The sequence below is a fragment of the Mus pahari genome, chromosome 16 (genome assembly GCF_900095145.1).
Source record: "Mus pahari chromosome 16, PAHARI_EIJ_v1.1, whole genome shotgun sequence".
NCBI lineage: Eukaryota > Metazoa > Chordata > Mammalia > Rodentia > Muridae > Mus > Mus pahari.
The window spans coordinates 24,333,243-24,345,284 of record NC_034605.1 but is presented as its reverse complement, the minus strand read 5'-3'; the positions used below and the strand labels follow the sequence as shown (position 1 = coordinate 24,345,284).

The 12,042-nt window shown below is 40.7% G+C and overlaps 1 protein-coding gene across 1 annotated transcript in view; it reads right to left on the bottom strand.

Annotated features, from left to right (window-relative positions):
- Aoah (acyloxyacyl hydrolase) overlaps positions 1-12,042 on the bottom strand; it is a 196,458-nt gene that overhangs the window by 15,438 nt on the left and 168,978 nt on the right. The window contains exons 14-18 of the mRNA XM_021215760.2: positions 9,666-9,702; positions 8,849-8,923; positions 4,344-4,516; positions 1,842-1,900; positions 1,616-1,675 (exon numbers count right to left, since the gene is read on the bottom strand). Of these exons, the coding sequence (XP_021071419.1) occupies positions 1,616-1,675; positions 1,842-1,900; positions 4,344-4,516; positions 8,849-8,923; positions 9,666-9,702 (404 nt within the window). The remainder of the gene's footprint in view (positions 1-1,615; positions 1,676-1,841; positions 1,901-4,343; positions 4,517-8,848; positions 8,924-9,665; positions 9,703-12,042) is intronic.

The following is a 12,042-nucleotide window of genomic DNA, read 5'->3' as shown; positions in this document are numbered from 1 at the left end:
ACATGGTGAATAGCCGTACCATTATAATGTGGAGAAACAATTTATGAACGTTGGAGTGTGTAATCTCAATCTAGAGGGTAAACCCCTTGGGGTTTCCATACTTATCTATGGAAATGATGAGACACTCGTATACTGATACATGGATGATATTTTTCTCTGTGTGCATGTGTGCACACATCTGTAGGTGTATATGTCTCTGTGAATGTATGTGTTTAGAGGAGAAAAGATAGCTTCAGACAGTTTTGCTTAGGACCCATCCACCTTGCCTTTAGAGGCAGGAACCTTCATTGGCCTGGGTTTCCTCATTGGGTTAGGTTGGATGGATGGATGGCTAGTGAACCCCAGGGTTTCTCCTGACTCCACTTTCCCAGCACTGAAATTACAGGTGTGTCTCTGCTTTGGCTGTTTCTCATGGGTACCAGAGATCAAACTCAAGTCCTCATGATTACAGAGCAGACACATCACTCACTGAAGCTGTCTTCCTAGCCTACAATTTTGTGTATGTATATTATATGTGCATGTGTACGTGTGTGTGTGTGTGTGTGTGTGTGTGTGTGTGTGTGTGTGTGCCAGCACCTAGTCATTGAGTCTGAGAAGAATATTTGGTGTTTTGCTCTGTCACTCTGCCTTGAGACAAGTTCCCTTATTGAACCTTGAGCTAGGCTGGCAGCCAGCCACCCCCAGAGATCCCGTCTCTGTCTCCCATAGCACTGAAGTTACAGGTATGTGTGCAGCCATGCCCAGCTTCTTATATATGTGATGGTGAACTCAGGCTCTCAAACTTGTGCAGCAAATGCTCTTAGCGACTGAGCCACCTTCCTTGACCCAAAATTGTAGCTCAGGCCTCAAACTTGTTACCCTCTTGTCTCTGCCTCTTCAGCATATCCTACCAACAGTGTGTGCTACCACAACTGGCTGCAGCCTGATTTGTTGCTGCACTCAGTAGATTTTTATATTTTACATTTTTCAATATTGATTTATAATTTTATTAAATAATGATTTTCAATATATATTTTAATTTTTTATCTCACTGCATATTTTATTAGTAAGTTCTCTATAATAAAATTTTATTAACAAAATATGTAGGTGGTGGGTCATCATCTACAATCTTAGAACTTGGGAAACAGGCAAGAAAGAAAATTTCTGTGTGTTCAAAGCAAACCTGGGCCACATAGCCAGGCTTGTTTTTTTTAAAAAAAAAACCACACACATACACAAATGTTTCCATAATCTTTATAAAGGTAATTTACCACCTATGAACAACATATAAGATATTTTGCTTGGGAAATGGATTCTGCCAGACATGTGAGGTGATCCTATCTGAGTGACAAGTCACACATAAAGGTGATCTTCCTCAGCTCCCCGGTTCACTACCTCAGGACATTTTATATGCTGTGTGTGTATTTGTATTCACACATGAGAAATGTGCACTTGCAAGCAGACAGCCAGAGAGGTAGGCAGGGAGAGAGGGCAGAAGGACACACAAATCCTTTTGGCTTCTCTGGCTCCCCAGATGTGAGACTTTGTTATTTCCCAGGTTGATGACTATTATGCTGTAGAAGCCCATCCCAAGGAAAAGTCTGCAGTGAACACAAAGCCAGGGCAGTGGCTCTACCTCTGAAGTGAGAGTCCGGAGGGTCTTGTTGGAGGACATCCAGCCGTTACAGGGACTGAGCTGAGAGACAGTAAAGAGCACACTGATTAAAGAGGCAGAGCCACAGTGAGGCGTGTGTACACATGTACATGTGTGGGGTGTGTGTGCGCGTGTGTGTGCATGTGTGCGTGTGGGTGTGCATGTGTGCATGCATTTGCGAGTGTGCATAGCAGACCCCTGGGCTTACCTGGAGGCATCTTAGAAAGGAGAAGAACTGTGCATAGGTCACATCTTTGTTTAGCTGGCCTGGAAAACGGAGATGTGATGTATCATATAGAATCAAATGGCAATGCTCAGACACATTTGTTGTTGACCCTGCCACCCTTTCTGATGGTGGCATTTGTCCTGGTTTGATTTGTCATTCAGCAGAGCTTTGAGGAAGGCCTGTACTTTACTTCTGTCTGAGGCCAAATTAGGAAGGGGTCCTAAGGAGTCTATGACCAGGTCCTTAGTCTCAGAGAAGACAGGTCTGGGATGGTAGCTCCATCTAAATCTCCAGAGAGAGGGACAGAGTCTCCTACAGCTCCAAATGAACCAGAGTGGCCTGAACAAAGCATATCACCAGACAACGCCTTCTTCTTGGTAAGGTCATGAAATTCCAAGTTGCTATGAAGCTCAGGGAGCCCAATTTAAGGGACTTGACGGAATCCTCCTTTCTGGGCTTATGAAATACTTAGGTCTAATCCAGTTGTTCCCTGTTCAGGAACGGGCATTCAGAATATCTGAAATCCTTAACCAAACCCCTTTAAATAGGGCTCGGGTAGCTCAATTACACTTGGATGGGAAGGGGATGCCAGCAGATTCTTTTTGTCTTTCTTGATGAGTTTCTCTATGGTTGTCTTACTGAGTCCTAGTTAGAAAATATTTCTTATGGTTATTTTCTGGTTCAGGTTAAAGAAGTACACAAGGATGAAGGGGAAATGCCACATAGATTATTATAATTTGTATATGAAATCTACCTCATCCTATTTCTGAAACACTTGTTCCCTAGCCTGTAACACTTACTCCTAAGACAGTGTCTGGAAAATTTAAGAGGGGGATCCTAAATAGAAGCTGTAGGTCACTCGGAATATATCTCTAAAGGATAGGTCTTGTTTCTAGTCTCTCTCTTTCTGTCTGTTAGCCATCAGGTAAGGAACCCCTACCTGCTCCACACACCTCCATCTGCAGAAGTACATGGGACCAAGCACTAGAGATTGAATCTTCTGCATTATGAGCCCAAATAGACAATTCTTACTCTATACTATTTGACTCGAAGTATCATGTCACAGTGGTGAAAAGTCTAGCACTCTGGGGTCCGTCCAGAAACTGTTGAAACACTAACTAGAGACATTGAGATACCTTCACTCTCCCAATGCTGCCCCTCTCCCTTTTTACAGATACACTACCCCAGGTACCGTCAGTTTTCATGCTGTGACTGACATAAAATTCATCTCCCCCACCAGTCTCCAGGAAGCACAGATGATGCTGTGTCCATTAAATACTTGTCATGCTCTCAAAAATTCAAGAGGATAATAGAGCATCCCAGAGTAAACAGAAAGATGGCCGGAAACACAGTGATACTTTTCATTTGTACCTTAGGTAAGTTACACTGGAAAGTAGATCATGGAGGAGACACTCAAGCTCCCAGTGTGGTGAGGGAATGCCGGTTCTAAGGGCCCTAGGCTGCTACTGCTAGTAAAGCCTCTCTCTCTCTCTCTCTCTCTCTCTCTCTCTCTCTCTCTCTCTCTCTCTCTCTCTGTGTAGGCCAAAGATCAATGTCAAATACCTTTCCCAGTTACTTTTCACCTTCTTTCTTTGAGAAAGGGTGTCTCCCTGAATCTAGAGCTCACTGATCCCACAACACGAGCTGTCAGTGAGCCATAGAGATCTTCTCTTCATTCCCTCCCTGGAGACAGGACTAGATGGATCTCTCTAATCACTGTTTTCCTTCCTTCACTCTCATACACAGTGCCATTTGTTGTCTACTGTTTTTTTTTAAGTCCACCATAAGCACTCTCAATCACTCTTCCACTTGAGCACCCCAAAGGCTCCTAGGTCCATCTTCTCCACCTGACAGTATTGTGCTTCTACTGGTAAGAGCACAGGAGACCTCATTGCAGACCAGGATTTAACTGCGGCTGAGCACCTGTGTTGACCCACCTTGAGCATAGAGCCATGTACTTCTATATGGGGGTGAGACTAATGGCTGGTCCTAAGGCAAGGTTGTCATCTTTTGACCTGGGAATGCAGTCTAATTTGAGGTTAGACTTTCATCAGCAGAAACTTTCTCAGCACGCCTAAACTTCAATTATAGAATGCATTCTCTTTCTCACAGTTTCTAAGAAGTCTGGCTAGTATACTACTCATCTTCCAGTTATATTGGAGGCAGCTCGCCTTTACTTAAATTCTACTTTGTGTAATTTAATATTTCCTAAGCAAGTTTTTCAGTGAGTTCTTTATAGCATAAATTTTATTACTTCAAATTTGTTCTGCATTAAATTCATATATACATATAACACGTGTCATACACATTATACATACATATCAAACACATCACACACATCTACATTCACACAGTGCACATACACATTATATGTGTGCATTGCACATACATCACACACACACACACACATACACGCACATGTATGTATAGCTGCACACTCATACACATAGTTAAAGAGGAAAAGAATCTGCAAACATAATATACCTAGAGGGTGGTATTGGTTGTGCAAGTTATCCCAGAGAAAAGTTCCATCTGGTAAGCCATTTAAAATAACATGGCTGCCATTGGGCAGGTGGGAATTTAGATGCATCAGAGTCTGCATGACATTGGCGTACATTTGTTCAGGAGTGGTCATTTCTGCTACTGTGTCAGCTTTCCTATTGGTGGAAGAAACAGGAAGTATCTTCATTATCAGGATAGTAACATACAAAACACACTGTATGTCCTGTTATTTGTACCGTTTTGCAAACTACTTATGATGTCCTACCTTTCTGGAACACAGTCAAACTGCATTTAATGACTCCTGTGGATCCTTGTAAGCTATGGAACTGGTGGTGTAAGAGCCTCTGGAACATATATATATATATATATATATTTACTATATTGCTAGTGTAAGCAGTGTTCTAGAGAGTTATGCCACCAGTTTGAGTTTGGAGACAGAGAGAGAGAGAGAGAGAGAGAGAGAGAGAGAGAGAGAGAGAGAGAGAGAGATTCCAGAAGAGCATGAAGAGTGAGTAAGAAGTAAAATTTTGCAACTTTATACTACTAAGATTTTAGAGAGTTTTTGGAGGATTTTCTGTTTTGGAGCATAAGCTCATATACTCTTTCTTACTCCTGGCTACTGGAGAGGGTCTGGTATTACTTAAGACTTATTTGGAGCTTTGAAACCTAACATTTGCTTTATAAAAATTGCACACAGACCGGTGTAGGTGGCAGAGGATCACAGAGGGCTGGTGTTATTTTATGTGTACACACTCTGTTACCCTTTATTCTCAGTTTTTGTACTAAATTTGGGCATTCACCATTTTTCTGATCAACTACAATCCTTTGCTTATTCTTGCAGCAGAATTTACCAAAAATGATATTTCATGTTGTTCTCTATTTGGTAGTAGTTGTTCTATGTAGAGCATATTAGAAACACAGAAATCTCAAATAACTTAATTATGTATCTTAAGGCTTTGGGAAAAGAAAACAAGCTAAACCCGAGTGTAATAGATGGACAGAAATAATTAGATTAAGGCAGAAGTAAATAAGCTACAAACAAACAAAACTACAAAGAATCATTGAAACAGATTTGGTTCGTTGACAAAATTAACAAGATCAACAAACCCTTAGACAAACTATCAGAAACAAAGAAAGAAGAGATCCAAATTAATAAAATAGAATTGGAAAGCCAGCTATTACGGCAGATACCAATGAAGTCTAGAACGTCGTGAGGCTATACCTTGAAGATTGTATTTTACTAAATTAAAAAAATCTAAAAGAAGTGGATGTATCTCTAGGTACATATAACAACCTATCAAAGTTAAACCAAAATGAGACAAATCAATTAAAGAGATCTATAACCAATAATATTATAGCAGTCGCAGGGAGTTACCCAACAAAGAAAAGTCCAACACCCTTCAGAAAGATCACACATCAACACTTCTCAAATTCCTCCATAGACTAGTAAAGGAAGAAACTCCCAGGCTCCTTTATGAATCCACTACACTCTAGCTAAGGTCTCCCACAAAAGAAAGAAAAATTACAGGCCCATCTCCATGACTGACACAGATGGGAATATTCTCAACAAACTACTTGAAAACCAAATTCAAGAACACATAAAAGATGTGATCACCATGACTGAGTTGGCTTCATTCCAGAGATTCAGAAATGGTTTGACATACGCAAACCAATAAATATAATAGTTACATAATTTAACTTGGCCTAAGGAATTAAATAATTTTAAATGAAGTGGCCAATGACTTTTTTAAAAAGTGCCCAACATTCTCAGCTACCAGAGCAATGTAAGTTAAGACTACTTGAAAGTTCTATTTCATCCCAGCTATAGAATGCTACAATCAAGGACAAAAATGACAATAGATTCTGGCAAAGACATAAGAGAGAAGCTGGGATTCCCTTTCTATGGGGATGTAAATAGGTATGGCCACTGTGGAAAACTTATATGGAAACATCTTGAAAAATTAAATATAGAATTACTATATGAACCAACAATACCATTCCTTAGCATATATCCAAAGAACTCTGTATCCTACCATAGCCACATCTGTACATTTTTGTCTATTGATGCTCTGTTTATAATAGCAAGGAAGAGAATCACCCTTAATGTCCATCAGCTAAAAAATAAAAAATGTACTTCATATACACAATGGGATTTTACAGCCAAAGCTGCTGCTGCTGCAGGTAACACACAATTGCTCTCTTTCAGGAGTGTTTCTACTTTTGTGTCACATTAAAGAGTTTCAAGGACAGGGATGGATAAGTTCAAGGTAAATGAAATAGCTCCATAGTGGAAACGCTTTGCCTTTCTTCCTGAATTCCTGACCCTAAAAGTTGTCTTTCAGTCATGACCTTCAGTCACTTACAAGTACTTACTGAATTGCCACATGTAGTTAGAGAACCGAGAGACATGTGGCTGCATTATTTCAAGAAGAGCTAGCAACATCACAAAAAACCAAAAACCAAACCAAACCAAACCAGACCAAAACAACAACCACAAAAAAAACAAAAAACAAACAAACAAACAAAAAAAAACAAACAAAAAACAAACAAACAAACAAAAACCCTTGAAGGTGTAAACAAAGAGACAAACCAAATTCCCAAACCTTACTCCTGGAGAGACCTGTTATGCAACCCTCTGGCTTGGGTTTTGAATGAAAGCCCTTTGTCCATTCTGGGATATCTACTCCACCTTGATGTTCTGCCATCTGTTTTTTATTTTTCTAACCCCTCCACAGGACATCGCAAAGAGGGTACTGCAGGGACATCCCACACTGCCAACTCTGTTACTTCATCCAAATGCTTGCTGCTTCTCTGCCCAGATAGATCCTGGCCTGGGGGAGGTTGGCACAGGCCTCTAGCTGATGTGTCCTTTGGGTCTTTGGGAAAAGGAAAGCAGGAGTGGGTTGGAGGGAACCTCTGGAAAAACACACACTTGGTGATTCCGACTTTTGGAGGGAGAGCTCCTCTGCAGGCACTCTGTCTAGTTGTAACCTGTTTGCTGTCTGTACCCAGGGGAACCTGGTGTAGGGACTGAAGAGATGTTATCTGGCCAGACCAGAGTTCTCTTTTGCAGTGAAGGCTAGAAGCCATATCTGTTTCTCTGTTGTGAGCTCCCTGAAGTCAGGGGCTTAGGCTTTTTGCCATTGGATTCCACAGCCTGACCTAGTACTTGGCTCACTGGTGGTGATCAACATGTGCTTTAAGAAAACGAAAGAATCATAGATTGTAAGGAAGACCAGAGTGAACCAGGGAAAGAAGATGGAATTTAGAGATCCTTCAGCTTCTAGCTTTGCTACTAAATAGCAGTAGAACAAATTCCTTTACTTTGTGAGCCTGTGCTTCCTCATCTGTAACAAGCAGACAGCCATATTTGCCTCTTTGGGTTGCTATAGAGATGAAATGAAACAGAGAGGAACATATCTTGGACCAGGCACAACAGACCTTAAGGGGTCTACACTCTTTATTGGAAAGTTCTGGGTGGCTCATCATAGAGGCAGGGACCTAGGTCCTCACAGTGTAGCATTAGTGGCTTTGGAGTCCTGGAGGGACCTAGGTAGGGATTGGTCCATGAGCAACTATGGATCATAGAGTGGCATGTTCTGCTTTGAACTGATTTATCTGTACTTCATTTAGAGTTCTGTGGAAGCAAATGAGCTTTAGTCCTATTGGGCTTTGATCTCAGCACAGGCTTGTGGGGCTCAGAGTATGGCTAGGACAAGGGGAAGTTATGTGAGCAAGGAGACCTCCAACTGGCTAATAATCAGTTATGCTACCATAAGCAAGTCTTCTGTCCTTTCATGACTTGTCTTTTCTGTTTTCCTAAAATACTAGACGTATAGCCACTGGGAGTTGCTCCAGATACTGCCTCATGCTTTACCTTGGGCCACAACCACAGGCCAGATGCCTATATGCAGCACATTTTTAGGGGTATACATGGATTTTGATACATCTCTTCAAATACTGAGGGGGAACTAACAACTAATGTGTAGTTTAGCAAAACCCCTTTTACTCTGGGCCATCAGAGTACACAGGCTAGAATGTGAGCTACGTGTAGTTTCTTTGCAAACACACAGCTATGCTGTTTCTTCTGCACAAGGCTGTGAGAATTTGCGTGTGGCATGTGCTCTTGTGAGATGGCTGGGCTTCTGTTCTACGCTGTTAAAGATGTCGTGGGTTCTAAGTCTTGGATCTTGGTGAAGTGTATTTTTTTGTGATGTAACCCACAGTTGTTCCTCATGCACCTTTTTGTTGTGATGTCAGAACTGAGAGCTGATGGACCTGATTCCGTTTTTCAGTTTCACAGGCTGCTCCTGTCGATTTCACATACCCAGGACTTCCTTCTAAGACAAACTTATTTGACGTCAGCACACTATAGCAGAGTAGACCGGGGTAGAGAGTGGAAGAGGAAGAAAGCCAGAGCTAAATCCCAGAGAAGTTGGCCCATTATCACCTTCTTAGCACTGTTCTCATCCCTCTCAACGACTTACCCGTTACAAACATCATTTCCAATCATGGCATAAAGGACAATGGCTGGATGGTCTGATGCCTGGTTCCTAGACAAGCTGAGAAACATAGGGGATAATCTCAATTCAATTTCCTATTAGGAAATGGCACATCAACGTACAATACGATAAAAGTAGATTCAAATCCCAGCTAAATAGATCCAGCACCACCTTCGTAACATCGCTCACAACACTTATTATCCACAACCATAGGTGAATGAATTGAGTTACTTATGCTCAGTTTCATAGGAAATCCTCAGAGATGTGGGGCCAACTCAATTCACAGAAGTCAGGGTTTCCCAAGGCTTTTGTTTAGGACAGTACAGCTCACTTCTGAATTTGAATAACCAAATAGAGGCAAAAATATTAACTTGTTGGGCATGGTACATCAGCACATAGAAAGCTATGGTAGGAGAATTGCATGAGTTCGAGATGAGTCTGAATGACGTAGTTAGCTCTAGGGGTTACTGCATGAGGCTCTGTCTCAAAAAACAGAAAAAAAAAACTAAAAAAAAATAGTATTCTTAATTATAAAGCCAGACTATGATGTGATTATTATATTTTTCTAGTTACTTCTTTCAGAGCTAAATTTTACTCAATTCAGATTCATTTTACAATCCTTTGAGAACATGCACTTTCCAAGATTACTTGCCCAAGAAGATGATCCCCTGTGTCCCGATAGTGACTAATGAACTGTTGATATTCAGTAGAAATGATAATGGGGTAATAAATGAGAGTTTAATTCCTTTCAAGATAAGTTAACCATATTTAAAACAGTTTCTTATATTTATCTTCCACTGACCTTTCAATAAAATTCTTCAGATTTCTGGAAGATGCACCTGAATGATTACAATTAAGAAAGTAACTGTTAGTGAGTTTCACTGGCACCATTGATGTGTGAGTCTGACTGGCTGTCCAGACCACACTGCCGATGGCAAGTGCTTGCTTCTGGTGAGTTTCTGTGGTGTGTTATCTTGGACCCTACCGTCCTGGGTTCTCTGCTTACTTGCCATTGTACTAACAGAACTCAAAGCCCTTTGGATTGGTGGGTTGCCACAGATGAGTAAATGATTTAGTACATATAAGGAAAAAGTATCTATATGTCTACAAAGAGACAAAGGACCCCCAAAGGATCAGAGAGACAGAGAAAAGTACTCTCTGGGAGAGGCATCTTCCTGGAAGCCCCCATTTAAGGTCCCTGTATTTAAAACACTGAGTCCTGAAAGTTGAGAATCTGGGCAGTCAATTGCTCTCTGCTGGTTTCTAGAGGGAAGAAATGCACAACCTCTTGCCAGCTCAATGCTGATGGTGTCCTATGGTGGCTCACATATCTTCTAGGCCCTTCATTCAGTTCTACTCCAGGACTCTTAGTCTCTCATTCTTAGAATAATAATGGATCAAGAAGTGTTATCATTCTTTAATGTTTTTCATAATGATAAATAAAAATCAAGAAAAGCTCAAACTTTTGTTATCCTAAAATTATACGAGCCACTTGAGCCCATATGAGAATTTGATGTGCAGGCCACCCACAGAGCTTCAGAAGAATAAGACTGAAAAGTTGTCATAGCTTGCTAGATGGGTTAACCCTCCCCATAGGCAATATTATCTAAGTCCCTTGTCTACTCAGGACAAGGATTGCCTCGCAGTTGTATGTAGGTAGTCATAGTAGGTCTAAAAAGGCAGCCACAGCTGGAGGTGGTGGTCATCCATAATATACAAGCATTCCAGAGCAGAGGATAGAGAGTTCAAGGCTAGCCTAGCCTATGTAGTGAAGTCCTGTCTCAAAACAACAAATGAACCCACAAACAAACGAACAACAGCAACAAGCCTCCCCCTACAAAACCAGAAAGTAACCACAAAAAAGAAACAAGGAATTACTTGTTCTTTGCTTGAATGCCTAGTTTTTTCTTGTACAGATTTTTTTCTACTACAAAATCCTTATTACTTTACAATCTTCTTCATTCCTTGTGGAATCTCAGTTTTACAAAGTTACCTAAGTGGTTTGTGTTTTTCCTTCTCTACTCCCTCATCTTCTCGTTTCTTTCATTTCTGCTATACTTTGGCCAGACTCAGCTCAACATCTTTCCCTTTCTAGTCTCTATTTTCCTCTTCTGAAGGTGTCTCCCCAGCTTCTCACTGCTGATATGTTGGCCATTGGAGAAAGTACAGAAATGGCAGCTGATAGGTAACAAGAAACACAGATGACGTGGCAGAACAAGGCAAAGATTTGAAAAATTTACACATTTTATACCCTGAAATTATAGTTTCACAGAAATAAAAATGGTTGACCCTGGGATAGAGGACTTTTATTTATTTACTAAGGTGACCCAGTGGAGAACCTACAGATTACCTGATAAGAAAAGAAGAGTTTATGTAGACCTTTAAATACTTTCCTGTTGTGTCCTTTAAGTAGGGTATATTGTATCACAAGAAGATGAGGTCTCATGACTTCAGCCTCAGTTAGCCTCCTCTAACCGAATTTTAATGTATGTTCAAACTGCTGGGTTGGTGTTGACCATACCATCAAGTACCTCACATTCTATGCATTCCCTCCACTTCAAAAATAATTCTGATGGTCTTCTAAGTGAATCTGTTAAACTTAGGACCTGACAGTAGATTCCAGATTCTTCATAGAAAAAGAATATTTAAATGTATCTAGAATAAGTCTTCATAAATTAAATCATTACTTCAGCAAAACATATTGATTGTTTACTATGTTAGGTGCTGTAACTGGTTCTATCAGTTAATAGAAAATACATAGCCCTATCCATATCCCAGGCTCAGTGCTAGTGAACCCAACCTAGAAAGAGTAACCATCACGCAGCCCTGATGGATTTTTGTTGTCTAGGAGTGTCTGTGTTGTTAGACTTGTCTTCAAATAGAAGTCGAAATATAGGACTTTTGCCAAAAATGTACTGATTTTAGGCATTGGCAATGAATCAAATGATTCTAAAAGATGTTTTATTTCATGATACAAGCACTGTACAGGTTAGGTTTCAAAATGATTTGATTATTCAGAGAACCACAGGAAAGCATGTATGTCAAGGACAAAATGTTGGGACTCAGGGGTTTAGAGCACTGGCTGCCCTTACAGAAGACTCAGATTCTGTCCCTAGAACCTACAAAACAGTTCACAACCATCTGTATCTCCAGTTCCAGGGGATCTGATGCCTCATCTC